The 23,544-nt window shown below is 42.5% G+C and overlaps 1 protein-coding gene and 1 long non-coding RNA gene across 2 annotated transcripts in view; one reads left to right on the forward strand and one right to left on the reverse strand.

Annotated features, from left to right (window-relative positions):
• Positions 1–23,544, forward strand: part of LOC149523524 (uncharacterized) — a 261,842-nt gene that overhangs the window by 51,578 nt on the left and 186,720 nt on the right. The gene's annotated exons all lie outside the window — the stretch shown is intronic.
• Positions 918–21,876, reverse strand: KCNMB1 (potassium calcium-activated channel subfamily M regulatory beta subunit 1). Its single transcript, XM_006115771.4, has 5 exons — positions 21,694–21,876; positions 16,939–17,031; positions 11,147–11,327; positions 8,255–8,438; positions 918–2,799 (listed from the first exon to the last, which is right to left on the reverse strand). The coding sequence occupies exons 3-5, from the start codon at positions 11,281–11,283 to the stop codon at positions 2,533–2,535; spliced, it is 588 nt and encodes a 195-aa protein (XP_006115833.1). The 5' UTR covers positions 11,284–11,327; positions 16,939–17,031; positions 21,694–21,876; the 3' UTR covers positions 918–2,532.

Here is a 23,544-nt window from a genome sequence, read left to right on the forward strand (position 1 = left end):
ATTTTGCTATGTCTAAAAGCTCATCTACATGGCTTCGTCGACGGAGCCATGTAGTGTAGACATTCCCTAAATGTCCTCTAGCCCCATAAGCAGTGAAAGTGTTGGTAATGTTGCTAGAAAATATTGATCTCCCGTGGTTCAGAAAATTCTGGTTCAGAATTGGTCAAGTCCCAAGGGTGCCGGACTAGAGAGATTCAACCTGTACTTTCTAATGTCAATCATAGCATCTCTTTTGAAGTCTTGCTGGGTGTGCATATGGGGTACAGTGGTGGGAGAGAGTGACAGTTCTGTGTCATTGGTCTAAAGCAGATGACAGAAGCATAATTGTGATCATGACATTAATATCCCCAAATGCCGGGAAACAATTGGAGGATACGACTAACTGATCTCTCACTCTTAACAATGAAAGGGGATGAAAGGTAGAGCCTCCTCTACTGGCTTCTGAGATGAATGTATTAAGTGTCTCACATGCATTCTCTACTTTTTACCATTGTTTTGGTTTGTGTTAGTTTCATGGTGGTGATGGGAAAATCTGGAAAATGAATTCATCCAGGCCCAGGTGAAGTTTGGCGTGGCAGAGACAATGCAAAGATCTCCCACATCCCCTGACATGGAGGAACCACCCCATTAACGTTTAGCAACAAATGCATTCTCCATGTAGAATTCATCTTGCCTTCCTCTACTGAGGGTGCCAGCAAGAACGCTAATTGCAAAGGTGTCTGTTGTGAACACTTGTCCACAAGGGTTTGAACTAAGATGCCCAACTGATTGTATAGACATGAATGAAAAGCTGATGGTTCTGAGTTGGATTCAGCTGGTTTAATTTTACATACAGGGATTCAAGATCTTTGTGGTCTCCCATTGCTTCCTGCCAATGTACTCTTGTCTGTAAGACACCAAGAACTTTAGAAAAGACATTTAAGAGGCTACAATGTGTGGAGATTTTTTATTGTTTCAGTGTGCCCCTTGTTTGTGCTACAACAGACAGTCAGAAATGTCACAGTTCAGTGAAAATGGAATTATTTTTTCCAAGGCACTCGATGGACTTAAAATCTGAGGCCTAACTCTGATTTTTTGTGTGTGTGAGTCTGACACATCTGTTCACAGAACAGGCCCTGTGCTAGCCATGTCACAAGTGCCAGTCAAACACATTACATACAGAGTGTTTTGTATTCCCATTGTACACTGCAGGGAATTGGAAGCTGAGTTGAGAGCAACAGTCCTTTTCAGAGAACAGTTCATCATTGTAAGCATCAGACCTTTCTTTGTTGATACTAAATTGTCCAGGCAAGACATGTGCTCTCTCTCATTTCCTGTCTCTACCCCCTTCCTTATCTCTCAAGCTCATGTGAATTCATTGTACTCCTTCTCCACACAACTTGCTGATGGTTTGAAGTACACAATCTTCACATATTTTTAACCTCTTTGGTTTGACTTCTTAATATTATATGTGAGTTACAGGTGGAAAAAGAGCATTTTCAAAGGCAGACCTTGTAGCTACTCCAAAACTGAACCAAAGCAGCGACGCATAATTGCAAAAGTTGGTCTTTACAAAAATTCTACCCCTTTAAAAAGTACATTTTGTGTGTGTGTGCGCATGCACAGGTGTGTGTGTGTATGTGTGTGTGCGCACGTGCGCACAGGTGTGTGTAGAATCCTATAAAAGTAAATATTAAACGCTTGATTTTTCAGAAGGGTGACAGTTGCAGTTCATGCATACTACCACACACATCTTTGTGTACTTTGTGCAATCAGCCCTCCTTTACTCTCAGGTAACGCCTGCTGCCTTTTATGAACACAGTTCCAGTAAGGCCTGGCCTACACTACATCGGAAGGTCAAAGTAAGATGTTCAACTCTAGCTATGTAAATTACATAGCTGGAGTCGACATATCTTACATCCTGTTTCTGCACTGTCCACACAGTGGGAGGTTGACAGGAGCAAACCCTTCCATTGGCTTCCCTTACTCCTCATGACGATCAAAAATACTGGTGCCAATGGAGGCGCCCTCTGGGTTTGATTTAGTGGGTCTATACTAGACCTACTAAAGCAAACCCCAAAAGATTGACTGGCAATGTTGATTTTTCCGCACAGTGTAGATGTGCCCTAACTGTGTAGGTAAAGTCAGCACAGAAAGATGCATGTAGATGTCTGACCTCGACTTTCTGAAAATCAACCCCCAAATGTACATTGTGCTCTTTATCAGCAACTTTGAATGCTGAATTTTTAACCTCGCTTTTGTAAAACAAAACCCACTCAAACCCGCCACAAAATTGACAGATGTCTGAAAACAAAAAACTACCACCCAAAAAGCATGGAATAGTTCTTGTGCAATCCCTGGAACCTCACGTATTGGTCTTATTTTATGTCTGACTTGCAGTAAACCACAGTATATACACTCAGACAACGTCTCTCTTCACTAGAACTCTGACCACTGAACATAGTACATTTTGAAGAATTACAAAATACAGGGGATAGAGGGTGGGGCAAAGGGAACTTGAGCTCATTGTGTTGTGGAGGATGATCTATTAGTTTAGTGTTGCCGAGCAGAAAGTGCAGAAACATATTGACTGACTTTCACCATGATGATAACCAGCACTCCACCAGTCATCATAAGGGAAGGCCAGAAGAAAACGAACAAAAGGCCCTTTGGCGTATATAGCCTCGTTAAGAGGACACTTGTCTCTTCTCTTCCTGGGTCGTAGTAACAAGGGAAAGTCTGATACTTTCTGAAGTTTTCTGTAACGTTTTTTACTTTGCCTTCTTTGTTCTTCTCCGAGTTGTCTGGAACATAGGAGCACTACAATGAGAAATCAAAATAGTCGTTAGAGCAGTTGTTCTGTCACAGGCTGTGCAGCGAGGCGAGCCCTTTCTGAAAACATGGCTTTCCTAGTTCAAATGAAAGGCTAGATGCACATCCGAGAGAATCATTAAACATTGTCTCGCTGTTATCTGGTGCGTTCCCCACCTATTTGTTGTTGCCCAGGGCTGTACGCTGAGCCCCCCCAGTGCTGCAAAGGATGTATGTCTATAGCGATTTGGGGTTGGGAAGGAGTTTCTCCCAAGATCAGATTGCTCGGGACCTTTTTGACTTTATTTTGAAGCATGGGCTGTTGCTTGCTCAGATCATCTGAGCATATCTCACCTAACCAATTACTTACCATTCCAGGGGTGTCGGGCATTGGTTACCCCTTGGTTCCTCCCACTCTCAACCTATGACACACAACCAGTTGAGTTTCCTGAGGAATGAAATACTTTCATCTCACGGATGTCAATGGGCTCCCCATTAGGAATATCTGGGTGACACACAGATATTTGCATATTCTTTTTTCGAATCTTCCCTGTAGTCTAGATGAGCCATCAGTGGCCTTTGGAGGTCAGACTAATGGTCTGATTTAATCATCTGTCCTGGCCTCAAATTCTGTGATTCTATGAAAGTGTTTAGGAGCCTATGGGTCAGCTCCCACTCTTGGTGTAAAGCTCACACATAACGTCCTAAAAGCTCAGAGCTTTAGATTTTAAAAATAGAGGCCAGGACTCTACTTTTGCTGCACATGTACAACATCTAGTTCTATTGGCTCCAGACCCGAAGTGGGGCTTCTGGCACAACACGGTACACATCCATTAGTTGTGAGGAAATTCATAAATTGGCTGGGCTGGAAGGGAGCAGAGGTGTGTTCCTGTTGATAGTGCTTTCACAGTCATGAGTTACCCTACCTCTTTTGCCATGGAGTACCTATCTTCGGGTGGCGGAGTAAGCTAAATTCCAGTTATCTAAGAGCACATGCCAGTATTTGACTTACTTCAGTGTGAGCCTCTCTCTGTAATGAGCAAAAGACAATAAACAGGCTAAACGACTGCCTTTACCACAGACTTGTAGGCCACCCACAGAAGCAAGTTTTCCAATGATTGCTCACAGTGTAAAAGACAACACAAATGACCAACTTTTTTGGAAAGGGGGGGGAGTATTTTTAATTGGTTATGTGATGAAACAATTGTATTGCTTTCTAGTGCAAGAAACTGATATTTTATTTGTATTAACATAGCCCCTATGAGTTATAACTATGAAGGGTTGTCTCTGTACTGCGCAGCTTGCAGTCTAACAAGGTGAGATGGACAGGAGCTGAGAGAGGAAATGAAGTCTGGAGTGAGTTTGCTTTCTCACAGCAGTTCTGTGGCAGGAGTAGGGAACAGAGCCCTGTTCTACTGTGTGTAGAGCTATGTTTCAATTCACTGAGCCCATGTTGCTCTTAAGCCAGGTCTACACTTGACTTGGATGGTCGGCTTAAGGTACGCAACTCCAGCTACGCAGAATATGTAGCTGGAGTCAGCTTACCTTACGCTCCCATTGGCTTCCCTTTCTTCTCATGACTGTGAGGAGTATAGGCACTGGCTACAGCTGCCCTCTGCATTGATTTATGGGTCTATACAAGACCTACTAAATTGAATGCCAGACCGTCAGTCTCTGGGTACGGCGAGCGAAGACGTGCCCTTAGACTAGAGCAGTGGTCCCCAACCTTTTTAGGTTGTCGGGCGCCAGGGGGCGTGGCCGTTTGCCCGCCGGGCGCCAGGGGGCGGGGCCCGGGGGTGCTCCCCCATCCACGTGCCCGGGGGCGGGGCCCCCCCATAGCTGCGCGCCCGGGGGCAGGGCCCCCTCCAAGGGCCGCGCGCCCGGGACCGGCGCTCCCCGCCCCCCTCCGCCGAGTGCCGAGCGCCCGGAGCCGGAGCTCCCCCTCCCCCCCGCCGAGTGCCGAGCGCCCGGAGCCAGTGCTCCCCCCTCCCGCCGAGTGCCCGGAGCCGGCGCTCCCCCCCTCCCGCGAAGTGCCGCACGCCTGGGGCCGGCGCTCCCCCCCACCGCCGAGTGTCGCGCGCCCGGCGCTCCCCCCGCCAAGCGTGCTCTCCCCGCAAGCGCCTGTGCGCCATGTGCCCGGGCCCAGGCCAGCCCCGAGCACCTGGCGGGCGCATTGAAATGCCCCCGCGGGCGCTATGGCACCCGCGGGCACTGTGTTGAGGACCACGGGACTAGAGTATATATGTTGCTGGATTCTTCATACAGCTGAGAGTCTTTCTTTGTCTCTGTAATTGGCTACCTTCCTCAGTATGGGGAGAAAGCAGAAATCAGCTATCCAATCAGATCTTCCTCATGGACAAGTAGTGGGCTTTCAAATGTAATTGAGAGTCTATTGAAAGAGGCATACATTCTATTCATCCCTCTAAGACTACAGTTTGGCAAAAACTATGCTGATAAGCTTAATCTGTACTTCTGTTCAGGTTCGCAATCTTTATTACACCATTTCATTAATGCCCCTTAAAGTGGTTTGGCCACAATTAGAGCCCCTTGCTCTAATCCAAGCTATGTGTTTGGAATGCTTGCTGACGTTAAGTTACTGGAAATGCCATTCATTCCAGGCTGTTTTGAGGTATGTTCAATAGTACTCAGAAATTGAAACCGGGAATGGTATCTCTCCACTTTCTGCACCTCTTGTGCAGAGAGTATTTACTGGCCAACTTAACCTAACCTGGGAGTCATTTTAAAATTTCAGCTGTAGACATGCATTTGCTTTCTCCCCAAACCAATAACCTAAACAAACGTAATGTGAATAAAATGATATTTTCTTAAGCTAACAGTAAGTACAAGATTATAAACCTGAAAGAAAATCCTCTATGTGCAAAAATAAAAATGGTCCCATGAAACAACAACTTCTATCTCATTGCAAATGGATTCCTAGATCTCTCCCTTTGCTAGAATTCCAGATACCTGCAGATTGGCTGAAATGTACCCATGTGCAGACATTCACCTTAGTCTCTGAAGCAGTAAAGTTCCAAGTAAGTCTCACAATAGGGCATAATTGGATCCTTACTGGTGCATAGAGACTTGCTCTAGACTCCTACATATGGATGCATGGCAACCACATGGACTGCCTGATGAAAGAAGAAAATGTTCGAGAGTCCCTTTAACGACACTTCCACAGGGGGTAGAGAAAGTCCCCTTCCGCAAGCTAAAGGTTTTGTATGTTTACTTAATTTTTAATCTTCGGATCTTAAAGCCACCTCAAATCTGGGGAAAATATTTAATATAAAAGCTATGTGGGCCATATTTTCAAAGGAGAATTGACCAAGCCTCTACATTTCAATACCATTTTTTTCTTCTCGCAATTACTTGTGTGCACCACCCTTGTAACTATGCTGCAAGTAGCAATTAGGTACAAGATACTGTATGAAGCTCTTCTTAAACACTGATCTTAGAATAGCCAGATGTTTGAACTTTCTAGGAATGTAGACCTTGTATTTGAAACAGCCTTTGAAGGCTGACCCTTTGCATTTCCAAATGCTATGAACTATCTGCATGTTTAAATCCCATCATGTTTCATAATGTATAATATATATTCTCCAGGCTTGAAATGGACTTTGAAGTGATGATTGACCCAAGCTGCTAAACTCAGATATGGAATTTCCTGAAGTTTTGGAAGGTCAAGGGCATCTGGCATTTTGGTTTTGGTTCTTCGCTTGTTTTGATGATGTGAGAAGGGAATAAAAATTTTCTACACTAATCCTTACTGGTTTTCTTCTATATACACACTGTAGTCATTCTGTGCTTTGAACTTTCAAAACTCACTCTACCCATAATATGCTTATCTATGTTTCTTACTGAAAATCAAGTACAAGACATTTCTACAGCAGTCCTATGTTCCTCACTCATCACAATCAAACCATTCTGCACTGGATGACACATGTAGCTTTTTCACATACCATACAGTCAAACACAGGCATTCACTCAAACTTTTTTTTTCTTCCCATCTTATTCTTGGTCAGAATTGTTTATACCTTCTGAAAGCTGGCTTGCTGACTAAGGCCGTCAATTTTCATCCCATATGCAAGTAATATTTCAGTGAGTGTTCAGGTACTCGCTTAGAGGGTTCGTTCTATGTTTGAAAATGTTTTCCTCATGCTCATTTAAAACGGGAAATTCTGGAGGTTTGGTTCAACTGCTATAAAGATGGGGACAAACTGAAAAATTCAGGCCTCCGTTGTGGTTTGGGTTTTGAACATCCTAAAGTTCAGGCACGCATGGATCTGACTAATCCAGTTTGCAACCATCCCATGAATGTACAGGTGTTTTCTTTGAAAAAAGCAGCCGCTGAAATCTTCTGCCTCATTTGAAACCACATTCAACCCACGTCCTGTTGGCTGTTCTCAGATGGATGCTGGGGGACCCAACCTTGCCATGATAAAACATTACACGCCAATTAATTCCAGACGAGAGCCAGTGAAAGTGATACAATGTGTGGGTGGCTGGGTGGGTGTGTGTTTTCTTTTTGCCAGACTGCCATCCTAGGTTTGACCCGGCCAAGTCATTCAAAGCTTTGGAGGCTCGCTCAAAGTGAAGTTGAACTTCCAGCTATTGTGAAGTTCCCTGCAGATGTTCCTGGAATGGAGCTCCACTATAATACAGCCTGCAACCTTTCTGCACAAGTTTTGTTTCAGTATTGTTCCCATCTATCCAAGGGTATTTCCAACCTTAGGTCTCTGGGCCCCAACTTTCTCCCCCAAGGGTGCTGCTTCTACATAGTAATATACACCATGTATATTACTGAGTAGGATGCAGCAGCCTTGAAAAACAGAGTATATATCGTGTGTATTACAGATTAGACCAAGAACAAACCTAGCTGCTGGATTGAGTGCCCATATTCCCAGTTTAATGGCCTCCACCTGATGTTTACCAAACCCACTGGTGTTTCAGGTTTCCAAAGGCTTTCAGACTCCAATTCCCTCCCCTTCTTCTACTTCTCCTCTTATGTCCTGCACTCCCGAAATGGGAATGAACTTTGGGTCTCTGTTTTTAAACAGGTTGAGATTAAATATGTCCCTATCTCAGGGTTATTAAGCCAATGTTAGAGTGAGCCACATATGTTGATCTATTCCTTTGAGTTGTGATTCAGCTTGTAGAGATGTATGCATATTTTATGGTTATAAATGTTTAATAGTTATTTTTGGTGAATGTAATTGCTTCACAAATATTACCTTAAATATGTCTGATGCCATATTTATAATAAATGCCAAATATGCCCTCACTCTAAATTTTTTAATATTTGCCTTGGTCCAAGCATAACCATTGGTGTGAAGAAAGACTAACAAGTCTGTGCTCTATTTTCAGTTAATTCATCAGTGCTTTGCTTGGTTATAAAAATAACTTGGTGAAGCATATATGATAAATATGAACAGGGATTCCGCTGAATACTTTTAGATTTATGTACCTTGGGATTTCTTCTCTTTGTGTCCTCAGTATGGTAGAGCATAACCTTTTCTCCTGAGAAGTTCAAATCCACCAGCACCTCTAGACAGGGATACTGTAAAATGTTGGTTGCACCACTGTTGAATGAGCATTTGTCCTTGATATCAGCTTTGATCACTTTGCAGGTAACTTCTTTGGTCCAAACACTGGAAAACAAATGATACTGTTTGAATAATTTACCTGCAGCTTCTCCACAATGTGACTCTGTCCAAGTTCTATTGATGCATTTTCTACCAGGGTGGTGTTTCATATGTCATTAAGTCATCAGTACTGTGGTGGGCTGATGGTGTATATGGAATGTTTATGCAAAGGCTTTGAGCCAAAGTCATCCAGACAGGTAAGGGGGTTGGGGTGACGAGCTATTCAGGGAAGATATAGAGGTTTACTCCCTCATTAGCCATTTGTTGGGTCAGTTTAGAGGTAGATTCTAACCCAGGGCTACTCAACACATGGCCTGCGGGCCGCATGCGCATGCCTGTTTGTTTGTGGCCCGCGGCGCAGTTTGGTTTTACTCAGGGCTCAACACATGGCCCGTGGGTAGGATCCTTTGAACATGGCTTCCACTGGGAACACACTCCATAATGGCAAGTCAATATAATGGTCTTCTGTTGAGATGTGTTTTAGTAGTTCAATTCCTAGACTGTCATTGATCGTTAAAAGTGCTGTCATATGGGTGGAAATCGGGTAAATATCACATTTTATTAATATCAGCAAAACTGACTTAAATGGGGCCTGCATGTAGTGTAGTCTTGCCTTAATCTTTGTATTCATGCCTGACAGTGTGAAAGAAGCTATTTGCATATATATGCATTTATATTTGCATGTCTATGCAACCACACTTAAGTTGGAGCCCTCGGCATGTGCTGTGAGTATCATTGTGGCCCCTGGGGCTTCCAAAGTTGAATAGCTCTGTTCTAACCCCTCTGCATGGATGTGTTAGAAATTGGCACCCCCAGAATCATAGAACACTAGAACTGGAAGGGACCTCAAGATGTCAGTGAGTCCAGTTCCCTGCCTTCCCAGTAGGACCAAACACTGTCTAGACCATCCCTGACAGGTGTCTCTCTAATCTGCTCTTAAATATCTCCAGAGATGGAGATTCCACAACCTCCCTGGGCAATTTATCCCAGTGTTTAACCACCCTGAAAGTTAGGAAGTTTTTCCTAATGTCCAGCCTAAACCTCCCGTGCTGCAGTTTAAGCCCGTTGCTTCTTGTCCTATCATCAGAGGCCAAAGAGAACAATTTTTCTCCCTCCTCCTTGTAACACTCTCTTTTTAGGTATTTGAAAACTGCTATCATGTCCCTTCTCAGTCTTCTCCTTTCCTAACAAAACAAACCCAATTCTTTCAGTCTTCTCTCATAGCTCATGTTCTCTAGACCTTTAATCATTCTTGTTGCCCTTCTCTGGACCTTCTCCAATTTCTCCACCTCTTTCTTAGAATGTTGTGCCCAGAACTGGACACAATACTCCAATTGAGGCCTAATCAGAGTAGAGAGGAAAAATTACTTCTCGTGTCTTGCTTACCACACTCCTATAAATGCATCCCAGAATCATGTTTGCTTTTTTTACAACAGCGTCATACTGTTGAATCATATTTAGATTGTGGTCCACTATGACCCCTAGATCCCTTTCTGCAGGACTCCTTGCTAGACAGTCGCTCCCTATTCTGTACGTGTGAAATGGATTGTTCCTTCCTAAGTGGAGTACTTTGCATTTGTTCCTATTAAACTTCATCTTATTTACCTCAGACCATTTCTCCAGTTTGTCTAGATCATTTTGAATTATGACCCTATCCTCCAAAGCACTTAGAAACCCTCCCAGCTTGGTATCATATGCAAACTTAATAAGCGTACTCTCTCTGCCAGTATCTAAATCGTTAATGAAGATATTGAACAGAACCAGTCCCAGCACAACAGAAAAAGAACAACAGAAAAAAAAGTGGGGTTGGGGGGAATTCTAATATTTGTTGGTAAATATTTTAAATGTGGATGCATGTGGAGTTTTTTTCAGTGCACATGCAGAGGCCTGAATGAAAATTTGACATGTTTATATTTTCTGTAATATAGTTTAGCATATTGGCATAACTCTGTCTATTAACAATACACATGCTAGTATGACATGACAAATTGGAGACTGCACTGGGAACTTCGTGACCCTAACTGCAACTGCCACAGACTTGTATCCATTGCAGATTAATTAGGCATTTTTCCATGGTAGGTGTATGGGCGAAGAGAACCTGTAATTAGTTTTGATGGGTAGGTTGCACTGGTTCATTACAAAATGATCAAAAAGTGAATGCTCCGGGCTACAGAGCTGGTTAATATTGCCAACAGTTCTACATTTTAGCGAGGGTGGGTTTGAATACTTGGATCTACTTTCTTTTAAGCAAATTCAGCTTTGGAAATTACACAACTCTAGTTTCTATTTTTCCTGAAGATTTTCTCTCTGTGTGTGGTTTTGTGTTTTTTTATCATTGTTGTTAAATTGAAACATGTTTGTTTTCAATAACCAAAGGTTGAAATGTTCTTAGTGAAAACTCTGGCAAATTCCAGGAGAACATTGACCAAGGTGAAAGTTTTTCATAGTTTTCTAAACTTTCCACTGACAATGAAAATGCATGTCTGGACCTGCTCTGCTACTTACTCTGAGAGGATGTTTTCCTGGGTCAGGTGTTTCCTTGGAGTTCTATTGACTGTTCACGAGTATCACTTCCCTGCCTTCATTATAGTGTCTAAAATCAGCTCGTAAGCTCTTTGCCACGGTATCCTTTGATTTGTTCTGTAAAGCACCTAACACACTTTTGGGCTCCACAAGTGCCCAAAACTGGGGTTTATCTTTAAAAAAGCAATTACCTTTCCCTGTAGAATGGCACAATGGTGAGAACAATAAATAAGTACATCATTAATGAGCATGCAATCATTCCTAGTCCCAGGCATAATGCCCTTGTCTCTCCTCTCTTCTGTGCAGTCACCAGCTTTTTCCCCAACATGATTTCGTGTTATGGATTCTGAAATATCCTGTTGGGAGTGAAACCTGAAAAGGAAAAAAAAATGCAACCAGAATCATGATAGATATAATATTAAATTTAATATGAACTTTCAAGAGGTGTTGATTCAAGGTCTTCCAAACTGGGAGGGGTTAAGTGGAAGCTGATACATTTCATCTTTTTATTCATTGAAATTTTGAAGGCAGTCGCATCCAGTGAAAGAAAATACCGACTCCAAAATTAAAAAAAGGAAAAAAAAAATAGCCCTATAGAGATGATCTGAACAATTCCAGGCCTATAAGCTTGACCTCAGTACCAGACAAACTGGTTGAAACTTTAGCAAAAGAACAGAATTGTCAGACACATACATAAGCACAGTTTGGTGGGTAAGAGTCCACATGGCTTTTGTAAAGGGAAATGTTTCATCACCAATATATTAGAATTCTGTCAGGGGGTCAACAAGCATGTAGACAAGAGGGATCCAGTGCTCAGATGTTCAGAAAATCTTTGACAAGGTTCCTCACCAAAGGCTCTTAAGCCAGGTAAGGTGTCCCAGGGTAAGAAGGAAGGTGCTGTCATGGATCAGGAACTGATTAAAAGACAGGAAACAATGGGTAGAAATAAATAGTCAGTTTTCAGAATGGAATAAGTAGTCCACTGGTCTATGCTGGGTCCAGTCCATTTCAATATATTCAAACATTTTTACATCTGGAAAAAGGGGTTAAAGTCTGTAAGGTGGCAAAATTTATAGATGGTACAAAACTTTGGTTCAATCTAAAGCAGATTGCAAAGACTTGCAGAGGGAAGTCACAAATCTGGGTGACTGGGCAACAAAATGGCAGATTAAATTCAGTGTTGATAAATGAAAAGTAATGCACCTTGGAAAATATAATCCCAACCATACAGACAAAATGACGGGGTATAAATTGTTCCCACTTAAAAAAAAAAAAAAAGAGAGATCCTGGTGTCATTGTGGACAGTTCCCTGAAAACATCAACTCAATGTGCAGGGGCAATCAAAGAAAGCTAACAGAAAGTTGAGAAGCATTAGATAAGAGAAGAAATATTGTATTGCTTTCATATAAATCCATGGTACACCCATACCTTGAATACTGCATACAGATCTGGTTGTCTGATCTCAAAAGAGATACATGGGAATTTTGGAAAAGAAAAAGACCAACAAAAATGATTAGAGGTATGAAGAGCTATCAATACGTCTAGGACCATTCATCTTAGAAAAGAGATGACTGGGGGGAAAGGATCGAGGGCTATAAAATCATGACTGCTGTGGAGAAAGTAAATGAGGAATTGTTATTTACTCCTCAACGCAAGAACTAGGGTCGCCAAATGAAATTAATGGGCAGCAGATTTAAAACAAACACAAGGAAGTTATTTACACAACACCTAGTCAACCTGTAGAACTCCTACTCCGAGGATGTTGTAAATGCCAAGACTATAACAGAGTTAAAAAAAAAACTAGATATGTTCACGGGGGATAGATTCATCAATGGCTGTTAGTGAGCAGGGATGCAAAACAAAGCTTTGACGTGTTCCTAGCCTCAGGTTGCTGGACATTGGGAATAGGATGGGATGGATTATTTGATTACCTGTTCTGTTAGTTCCCTCTGAAGCACCAGTGGGAAGATAGGATACTGGGTTAGATGGACCATTGGTCTGACTCAGTAGGGCTATTTTTATGTATTATACTGTATGACATACTCAGCTTCATAAATTCAGTACTACAAAGGGTGAGTGTGTCATGGAGCATGTGCGTGAACGTGTATTCTAGGACTGTGTGAACTATTAGCAGCAAAATGTGGAAAACTAAGAACTATTTTCCAAAGTCAGTAGTTGAAATGTCATGTATTTTGCTGAAAAATGGGCCCTTATTGGCGCAAATCCCTCAATGTTCATAATGTCAGATTGCTACTTTCACACAGATTTTTTTTCCATCATATTGTGCAATATATTAAAATCTCTGTTTTGGCATCCAAGCTACCATTTCACTAAGAACAAAATATTTGGGTTATGAAATGGCCTAGAGGAAAACGGTTGTTTTCTCACAACACATCATGAGACATTAACCTAGAGTCACGCTATATTCAATCAGCTTTTTCCTGCCTTTTTTTTTTGTCACATTGATTCTTTGTGCAGTGTTACACACACAAACCAAATGGCAGGTGTGAAATCCTTCCACGACCAAACCCTCTTATACAAAGATATTTTCCTCTTCAGACCTTATTTTCAGTAGAAGGTGAATTACATCCAAACAGAAAGTGCAGTTGGCTAATGGCAATGGGTTGGAACAATTCAAGTCTTAAATTTTCCTGTATAAGACACAGATTTTATTATATCCATGCGTTATGGGCTGTTCACGCCACACCAGACCTGAGTGGGTTAAGTTGACACAGATGGGGCAGTTCATTTTATAGGCTAGGCCCGAGTGGAGCTAGCACCTCCTAGACCCAGCCACAAGCTGATGGCTAGTGTCGAATGAAATTTGTGATGTTTTGGTGGAGAAGATTCAAGCATGACAGATGCCCTAATATAGTGGGAAGTTAGAGCCCACAGTAACGAGGGAAAGGGAAAGACGACCTTACACAGAATCCTTTTGGCTGAAGGCAGGTGCACTCTCGTGGGTTGGACCTTGGGGTTTTGATCAGCATTAAAAACAACCAGAGGGGAGCAGGTACTACTTATGAAACTTCTGGAGAATCAACCAAGAGAGCTAGAGGTACAGGTATACCTGCAGGGATAGCTGACAAAATTGGCTGAACAGTAGCATTTTTAATATACAGGGCTAGAAAAAGGAAATCGCAGAAGCTGTAGAGAGTAGAGCTGGAAAAGAGGTGCCGGGGTTTTGAACCCAAGGCCTAGCCAAGGCAATGTTATGCCTGAGGGTGGATGGGACCCCTTCAAAGAGTTCCCCAACTTCCATGTTGACAAGAAGCCTTACCCAGAGGCCAGGAACAGAGGAAAGCCCGAAGGTGTCCAATTTCTTGGGCAAACAGGAAAGAGAGGAGCTTGTTTTTCGTGTAAGGAATTAGGACATGAGGTATTGCCCTCACAAAGACCTGAATGGAAGAGACAAAGGACCGGCAGAAAGAGTTGATGGCCTGTACCAAGGTCTTCACAGGAGTAGAGAAGTGCTACCAGATCGTAATGGCAGGAGGTGTGAAGGAACTGGAAAGGAGAAAGATTCCTACAAAGATGGGCTTGGAGGAGGCAGGGGTGAACACAGACCAAGCAGTATATGGTGGGTACTCAAACCCCACAGGGTAAAGATACTGGGGTAGTCTGCAGACCAAAGGAAGGGACTAGCAGAGAAATTAGTAATGCAGAGCAAGCCTCTTAAATGGCTATTCAAGACCTGGGATTATAGCAGGAAAAGAACATGATCACCACGGAAGGACAAAGGCAAACGGTTTCTCATGTTGGAGAACCTAAAGCAAGAATGAGATGACGTATGGGCCCAGCATGAGCAAATGCACAGTAGGAGACTTACAATCTTGAGAGGGAGGGTATGTGATGGGGAGTTCATCTCACATCACTCCTGAAGAAGTAAAACTGACGTGGATAGGATCAATTAATTTCATAAACCAGACCTGTGTGGAGCTAATCCACAGACCCAATCCCAAGGGAGACCTCCAATGGTGAGTGAACCTTCTGACACCATGTGAATACAAAAGCTTTGTCTGTGCTAGACCCTCATGATTGTACAACCTCCACATGTAGCAGTGCTGGGAGGACTAACAGAGGAAATCTGCCAACTGTTTATCAACACATTAACTGCTGAGTTTTCCTAAACTTGCTGTGGTCAGAATTGGACCGCGATGTAGACATTTTCACCTAGTCAGGTCCTGAATTCAGGGCATTGCTATTGCTGGTGGTAAAGCACAAATGGGGGATGTGAAGAGAAATGCTAATCTAGGTAGTGTTAGACTACTGTGCAATTGGCTGACTTCGGAGGGTTTGAGTATTCACATCCCCTTTGTCAAATAGAAGTCTAAATGATATTGATGATGACGATTGCTATGGAATCGCAGCAGTTGAAATGAATGAGTTCTGAAAATGACTGCTCTTCATCTGTATTCTCTCTGCCAATTTAGTATGAGTGAGGTTTAGCATCGCATGCAAATTAGAGCACTATGATCTATACGTCATAGCTGGCCATCACCAGTCTCCATTTTAGTGGAAGCATGATATAAACCACACTTACAGAAATCCTATTTTCTGCAGACAAATAGGGAAGAGACAGAATTGAGGTGTGTGGCTATGTCTAGACTATGTAGAATTTTCAAAAGAGGATATGCAAATTCCCACTGAGTTTGCATATCTTCTGATCTCACTTTCGAAAGAGGATCTTTCAAAAAGTGAAAGTAGTCTGGATGCATATCCTCTTTTGAAAAAAACGTAGTTTAGACATGCCGTGTGTGTATGTGTGAGAGAGAGAGAGAGAGACACAGACAGACAGAATAACTTAGTAGGCTGAATTAAACCCACGTAGCCCCAGTGCTTTACTTTTCTGCACATGGATTATCCTTGGACCCATACAGAATCTCTGTGAAGGGTCAGAGATTCAGCTATGTCACGGCAGCTTAGAGTATCTATTTTAGTTTAAAAAAGGCAGCTACTTACCATGTTCATCAGTGGCAGATAGGTATCCAAAAAATCAGTTTTGACATGCAGAGGAACCCAGGTTTGGCAGAGCACGTAAGCACATGCGTAGTGATTTGCTCAAGGGATGGATTGAAAGATATGCCCAAGTTCCATTTAAGTTTAAGGTCAAGGTAAAGTCAATGCCTAAGGCTGAATAGGTGCCCATGCACTGGGCGATTAGGAATGGCCCGTTGAACAGGAATGCAAGAATTATGCACAGTGAAGGGCCAAACCCCATAACTCTTCTGCTGTTGTCTGCATTTTGGCCACAATCCCTGGAGGAGTTACTTTAAACTAGTGCCTCCCCCGCACTCCCAAATCCTCTGTCTTTAAAATGTCACTGCAAAGAAGCATTATCTGGAGAAGAATAAAAACCAAGACAATTGCTATAAAAGAACGATGTTAAAGCTGCCTTCAGCTGTTGATTAGAAGAGATGAAGAAGAATGTGATGGTGCTTGCGTGTGGCTTTCTATTTTAATTAGCTTTCAGTCATTCAACCATGGCAGTTTTGTTATTTAACTAGATAATTTTGATAGTCAAAAGACAACATATTTGGACAGTTAAGGATTTGCTGCTATTAGAAAAAATAATTTTATAGCAGCCATTAGCATTAGCATAGCTACTAACAACAAATATGTTCTCCCATGGGATTTCATGCTGCGTTGATGCTATTATGTCGATAGCACAGCAGACCCTGCGGTTAGTAGATCTGCAGGGGGGAGTTTTTAAGTGGGTGGGAGGATGGAAATATTGAACAAGGAGATAATTGGTGTTCTAAGGTCTCTTTGGGAATGTAATTGTTCTTCAATTTAGTTGCAGTATGGAAAATCGTTTAGTATAAAATTCCATACTTAATAGGTATTTAGGCCCATTGTGGGTTCTGCTAAAGAGACTGGCTTTGAAGAGAATCAGTCCCGTGAAGTTCAAATACAATTTGCTGAAGTTCCTAATCAAAAAGCATGTTCTTCTGAAATTGACATACTGACACACAGACTATACCTGATTTCTGAGGCGTGTTAAGGTGACTGCACTACAATCAGCCATATGGGTTCCAGACCAACGGATTGCTGTGGGACTTTGTCTTTCCTTGACCTATGGAAACAAACAATAGAAGAGGGGAATATTCAGTGAGGTCAACCCTTATCCCAGACTGACACAAATTAAAGCCAGGACAATGAGTGAGTTGAGCCAAAATTAGAATTTCCATCCTACAGGAAATTGATGTTTCAACATTTCTGTTACTCTAAAATGGGGCAAAACTGAACCATTTTTTAATGGAACAAAGTTCCTTAAAATGTTATGTCCTTACTCAGACATGTTGAAATAAAAAAAGTTGTTCTGAGTCACTTTGGCAATAAACTGCACCGTTTGGCTGGGTCAGAAGGGAGACTGAAGCAATATGGGAGATGTAGACTGCAGAACTCAAACTGCAACTCCCATGAGGCAATGCTGTACAAACTGCTGAAGTAGTTTAACAATGACCCAACACTAAAAAAAGTACTTCGATTCTGTTCAACAATCAAAATGTTCAGTTCAGCTCAAACGGACATGCCACAAAATACTTAGATTTGATTATTTTTTTTCTGATGGAAAGCCAAGAACTTTGGCAAGAATGACTTTTTTCTTGCAGAAAATTTCAGTTTTGCAGAAACTGCATTTTCTACTGAAAAATTATTTTGATGCAAAATTCTCAACCAACACTATTGATCACACGGAGTTCACCTCTGTGGTCCTAACAGTCCTTTACAATGAGTCAGGAATTAAATTAAATTAAAGCACCCAGTGCCACCTCCAATAGAACTGGAGATGAAAATTTCTTCTAGAGCCTGAATGTTTCCATTTGTACCTGTTAGATATTCATCCACTGCAAATTCTGCTATCACGCTCATACATACAGGAGACAGATCACCCCATCATATGGAAAACAAGAAGTTATTACCCTGCGACCATTAACCAAAGAAATAATGCAATTATGGAAACTGTTAATTAGCAGCACTTTTTCTTGGGATGTCCACATATCAATTAATTTACACTTCTCTTGCCCCTTTCTTCTAATTAACTCAAATCATTTTTCACATTTCCAATCACAATACCTGTGAATGCTAATTTACACACTGATAAACTGAGTACAGCAAGGCAAAGTGACTTGACCAATGCTATACAATCAGTCGGTGGCAGAACAGGAAATACTGAATTGCTTGCCTTCAGTTCCCTTATGCTAATTGCTGGGTGATTTTCCTGCCTCCCAAAATTCCCAAAGCACTTCTGTTTTGAGGTAGAGCAAACAAACAACTGATAAAATATGTAAGGAATGTTAGCAGGAACGAATCCTTCTAAAAATATAACATACAGCACGTCCACAAACATCATGTGATAGGCCCGATCCTCAGGCAGCATTAACCAGAATAGCTTCATTGAGTCTTGTGGTATTTTCACCTGTTTATACTGAGCCAGTCCTTAAAACTGAAAGTCGCTTTGCCCTTTTTTATGCTAGTAAATTGAGTGAGTGGATGAAGTGATGGTGTAGCAAAAATTGTAACCCCTCCCCTTATCACATGTGTTGGAGCCCCTCATGAATAGAAGGGTGTAAGACAGGACAGTAAGTTTCAGTGAAACTGACCTAAAACACTTATTTTTAAAGCCCTTCCATATACAAATAATTATTCAGATGTTTTACTAATTCTTGTTAATGATGAAAACCCTCTGTTTCCTGGATTGGGAGAGACATAAATGTGTTCTGTGTGTGCACATACACACACTTGTGTATATCTGTACAATTGTGATGTCACATAATATATTTCCCACATAATCTCCAAAGTGTTAATTACAGCACCAACATAAACTCTGACACATGTTTATGTACCTTATTTTATCCGGATCTGTTAGATCAGGGACAACATCATTATAAAATGTTTTCTTTACCAAAGTTAGCAAATATTTGACAGAAGAAATATGAAAAATGTAATTGGCCTTGGAAGTGTTAGTGGTTTAAATCTGGAGACACTGATGTGGGAAAATGTGGGTTTCAGATCTTCATCAAAGATACATTTCAGTGTAGCCCATAACTAGGCTGCTGCTAGAGTAGCTCCGTAATAATTAGGAAGTATAAAGTCCAAATCTCTTCATAGTCCACCTCCAATTTTCTTGTTCAGTCTAGTTAAATTGTACAGTCTACTCTCTGTGCAATGTCAATGTATATTTACCATATAGACCCGTTGTCCTTTTCTGTACCTCTTCTTTGTATGAAACCGAGTTTGGCAGTGAATATTAACAGCATTTATCATCAATGGAGGGGGCCTTATCCTTCACTGTTCAGTGAATTTCCTAAGCTCCTGACTTTCACATGAAGAGGGGCAGTGGATGTTCTGTTGCATCACACAATGTGTAGCGGTCATTTGGATCTGGTGAGTAATTAAGAACACACCAAATGGACCCTGTGTTAGGAGGCGCTACTTCCCCAGAATGATGCAGCTATCTGTGAGTTTGACCTTAAATAAGAAGCCAATTTGGGGGCCATTTGTATTTTATAGAAAATTAGCCACTTGTTTATCAGCTAAATGTTACCTCTATAAGAGCCACCTAGTTTTATTGCCCTTTGAGTTCTCCATTCTGGTCTGCATTAAAAAAGAGAAGTGCCACTTTCCCTGGCCACCTCAGTGACCCGAGAGAGATGATTGCCAGTTTTTTGGCAATGCGGTTCATGTATAGAATACGTTGCAGGCACGTAAAGAGAGATGCCCCGTATAGAATCATAGCGCTCTACCGCCAGAGAGCCGTGGAGGGGGATAACTCCCACGGGAGTCTGTACCATCACCAACATTTTACCACAGAGTGATAGATTCATCATTCCAAATCTGCTCTCTTGGTTTTAGTGCGTAGGTTTTTAAATCCTTTCCTTCTATTTATTGCCATTTTGCTTCCTATGGCCTCCTGTCCTGCTCCCCACTTCGTGGTGAGCCTGCCTGGGCTATTTGGATGTTTATCCAAATGGCTCTTACCCAAATGGCCCTTCCCTGCCTTTGCATCTCCAAGCCCTCCTTTGCTTCTAGTACAGGTTGTACCTCCCGGAATGGTCCCAAACCAGGGAATTTGACTGACCAGGGGAGGCCGATGCCAGACCCTCAGCTGCTGCTGTTCTGTGGGGCTCTGCTCAGGCCTGTTGCCAGGGAGATCAAAGGGGGCAATTGCCCTTGGGCCTGGTGACTGAAAAAGGTCCAGGGCTCCCAGCTGCTGGCACAATTGTAGTAGCAGCGATACCTGGAGCCCTGGGCCCTTTAAATCACCGCTGGTGCATCACATGGTGTGCTCCAGGCAGCTCTGCGGGTTGGGTGGTGTCACCGCGTCCGCTGGCTAAGCTAGGCCTCACCCCTTCCACCTGAGGCCCTGCCCCTTCTGGGAGCTCGAAGTCAGGCCCTCTCCAGATGCTCAGCGAGGCGGTGAGCTCCCGTGGCTCGGCTCCAGCTGGAGCAAAGGGGCTGGCATTGACCGAGGAAGGACTGTGGAGGCCAGGAGAGCAACACTGTTGCAGTGCTGGGGGCCAGGAGAGCAACACTGTTGCAGTGCACCAAATCCCATGGGTGGGTGGATGCGTTCCTGCCCCCCCACCTGCTGTGCAGCCGCACTCCTGGTCCTGGGCTGCAGAGCTCTGCAGCCACTGTGCCTTTTTCCCCCAAGCATAAGCTCCTGTCCCCGCTCTTCCCCCTCCCTGCCTGAGCTTGAACACCACAAATCAGCTGTGTGCAGTGTTCCGGAGCCTCTGTCAGGGCTGGGGAGGAGTTGCTGAGTGTGTGTGGGGGGGAGCAGGAGTGTTCCAGCCCCCAGGGATGCCAGGTCAGAGACGTTGCCGGACGAGGGAAGTCTGGAGTATAGAGGTCCAACCTGGAACTGTTTGTCTCATAGCACTGAGAATCACAGCAGTCCCTACTTCTGAGACCCAGTTTCAAACAAAAGTTAAAAATCTTCAAGAAAGCAAGTGAAGTCTCTGGTCCCATTCTCTGTCTCTGATTCCTACAGTAAAGGTGAGGTTGTACCGCAGGAGAAAGGACATGCCGTTTTACACCCCATCACCATCCAGGGATCCCATCCAGAGACGTGGGATGCTGTACCCCCTCCCCATGACACGAGTCGTTTGTATCATGTTTGACATACATGGAGTGTAAATATGATCATGTGATTATTCACATGATGTAGTTCGACTGGAGGGGGGAAAAACACTATATCTTACGTCAAAACTTATAAAGTAGGTGTGCGAAGCCAGGGGAAAACATTTGGCTATCTCTGAGTTCTAATGTTTTATATAATAACTTGAAAATCTGTTCTTATTCAGTCTGGCATTTGTCTAGAATATTTCTTCTGAATGCTCTGTGAGATAACAGTGCCACCCTTCTGGCTTTCTGAGACTGGGGTTTCAAGGTACCTAGTTACCCCAGGGCACACAGCTCCTTAAGCTCCTTGAAAAGTTCAGCCGTAGTTCTGCTCCTGACACTAAGCACACTTGCTGACAAGTGCTTTCTAACTCAGCAGCCGTTCCGATATTCACAAGGTATTTGCACCGTGACCATTGACACATTCAAGGAACCTTATGATTTATATCAGAGAGGGGAAAATTAGACAGCTGCTTTCCCCCTCTCTTAAGAGCTTGCTGTGTCTAGAAGCAGTCCTGTATGTTATTCTTTCTGGATGTCTGATCTCTCTTAAAAAAACAACGACATCCCACATATTCCTGAGGCAAAACTTTCTCAAAGTGTTCCTTACCCGTCACTGGCGAATGCTGCCCTTTCGGAGTCTTTAGCCCATGACAGTGTTTCTGTTCTTGACTGATCCAGGTAGATGAAACCCTTTCCACAGCAGTGATAAGACCACAAAACCTAGAATGAAAAACTTTCCTATCCAGGACTCCACTGGGTTTGTTTGGCTGTGGCTGAACTCTGAGCTGATTTCTGTACTATGAAGATTCCTGTTACCATAAATGGTAAGGTATGAACGGATGCAGTTCTCTTAAGATTAATTGCTGTGAACCAGCATAGTGCAAACAGTAGTAAAATAAGCATTCCCCTTCTAGTATGCCTGGGTCTTAATCTTCAAGGACAGTCATGCTGAGCTGAAACTTTCAGGAAGCTGGTGGCAATAGCGATAGAAAATTAATTTTTTTTTGCTGATGCTTGTCCAGTAGGTCTTGAGTTAATCTCACCATTCTTTCCATATAGGCCCCAGAAAAGCTAATAGTTTTTTGTTTCTATTGATTTTGGTCAGAGTTGAGCTAATGAACAATTGAATCTCAGCAGAGTAAATCAGAGCAGAGTTCAGCAAAATCAATTATTTCCTGTAATGCTTTTATCTAGCTTCCAGCGTGACGCTATAACCTAAAGGACGTATGTGATCCTTGGAAATATAAGTGGGGGGGAATATGAAGTCAGAGCACGGAGGTGGTTTACTTCTGTCTGCAGTTTCACTGAGATGTCTACTGGATTACCATATCTAGTTTAGGTGCTCAAAAAGATGATGAAAAAATTTGTTCAGAAACAAACTTTAAAAAATGGAGGTCTAAAAATGTCTTCTAGTGAGAGACTAAAGAACCTCACATTATTTAGTTTATCCAAGAAAAGCCTGGGAGCTGACTTTATTATGGTCTACAAGTATCTTCATGGAGAAGAGATTTCTGATGGTAAACTACTCTTCCATATAGCAAAAAAAGTCATAACATGCTTCATAAAATAACAATCAAGTGGGTTGGAAGCTGAGGTCATCCAATTTGGACTAGCAATAAAGTGCAAATCTTTAACAGTGAGGGTAAAATCGTTAGAAGAAACTTACTTAGAAAGGTAATGGATTCCCCATGTTTGACCTCTTTCTACCCAGACTGGATATCTTTCTGCAGTATGTGGTATAGCTTAAGTAGAAGTAAAGGTCTTGAGGCATATAAACGTTTTGGCCAGTGCTGTGCAGGAGGTCAGAGGAGGTAATCAGAATGCTCTCTACTAACCTTAAAAGTGATGAATCTTCATTTCTTGCTGTCTTTTTTTTCTCCTTATCCCTATCTCATCACATCCTCACACCTATGCACTCAGACTGATTTTTAGTTGATGCATAGATGCATAGATTCCAATGCCAGAAGGACCCATTGTGATCAGCCAGTCTGATTTCCTGTATAACATGGGTTATAGAATTTATATATATATATATTTATATTTAGAGCATCTCTCTTGCAGGGACACAGGGGAGGGGGAGGAGGGAATTTCATGCATGAAAGCATTTCACTGTAGAAGTTATGGAAAAACGTATTGACTTCCCTGGCAAAATATTACTAAAGTGAAAAACCAAGAGTCCACTGGGGTATGTCTATACTGCAGGGCTTAACTCGAAATAAGCTACAGAAAGTGAGCTATATCAATTGCATAGTTTATTTTGAAATAGGGATCATCTACACAACACTTATTTTGATATAAAGCACTCTTCCTCTGACTTCCATTATTCCTCATGCAATGAGGGTTATAGGAGTCGGAGTAAGAAGTCCTCCAGCTTGACAGTATTTTCACACTATTTCAAAATAACTGCCTGTTGTGTAGACCCAAACTAAGTTATTTTGGAATAGCGCTAGTTATTTTG

This window comes from Pelodiscus sinensis, chromosome 16, assembly GCF_052426305.1.
Source record: "Pelodiscus sinensis isolate ZL-2025 chromosome 16, ASM5242630v1, whole genome shotgun sequence".
NCBI classification, from domain to species: Eukaryota; Metazoa; Chordata; order Testudines; family Trionychidae; genus Pelodiscus; species Pelodiscus sinensis.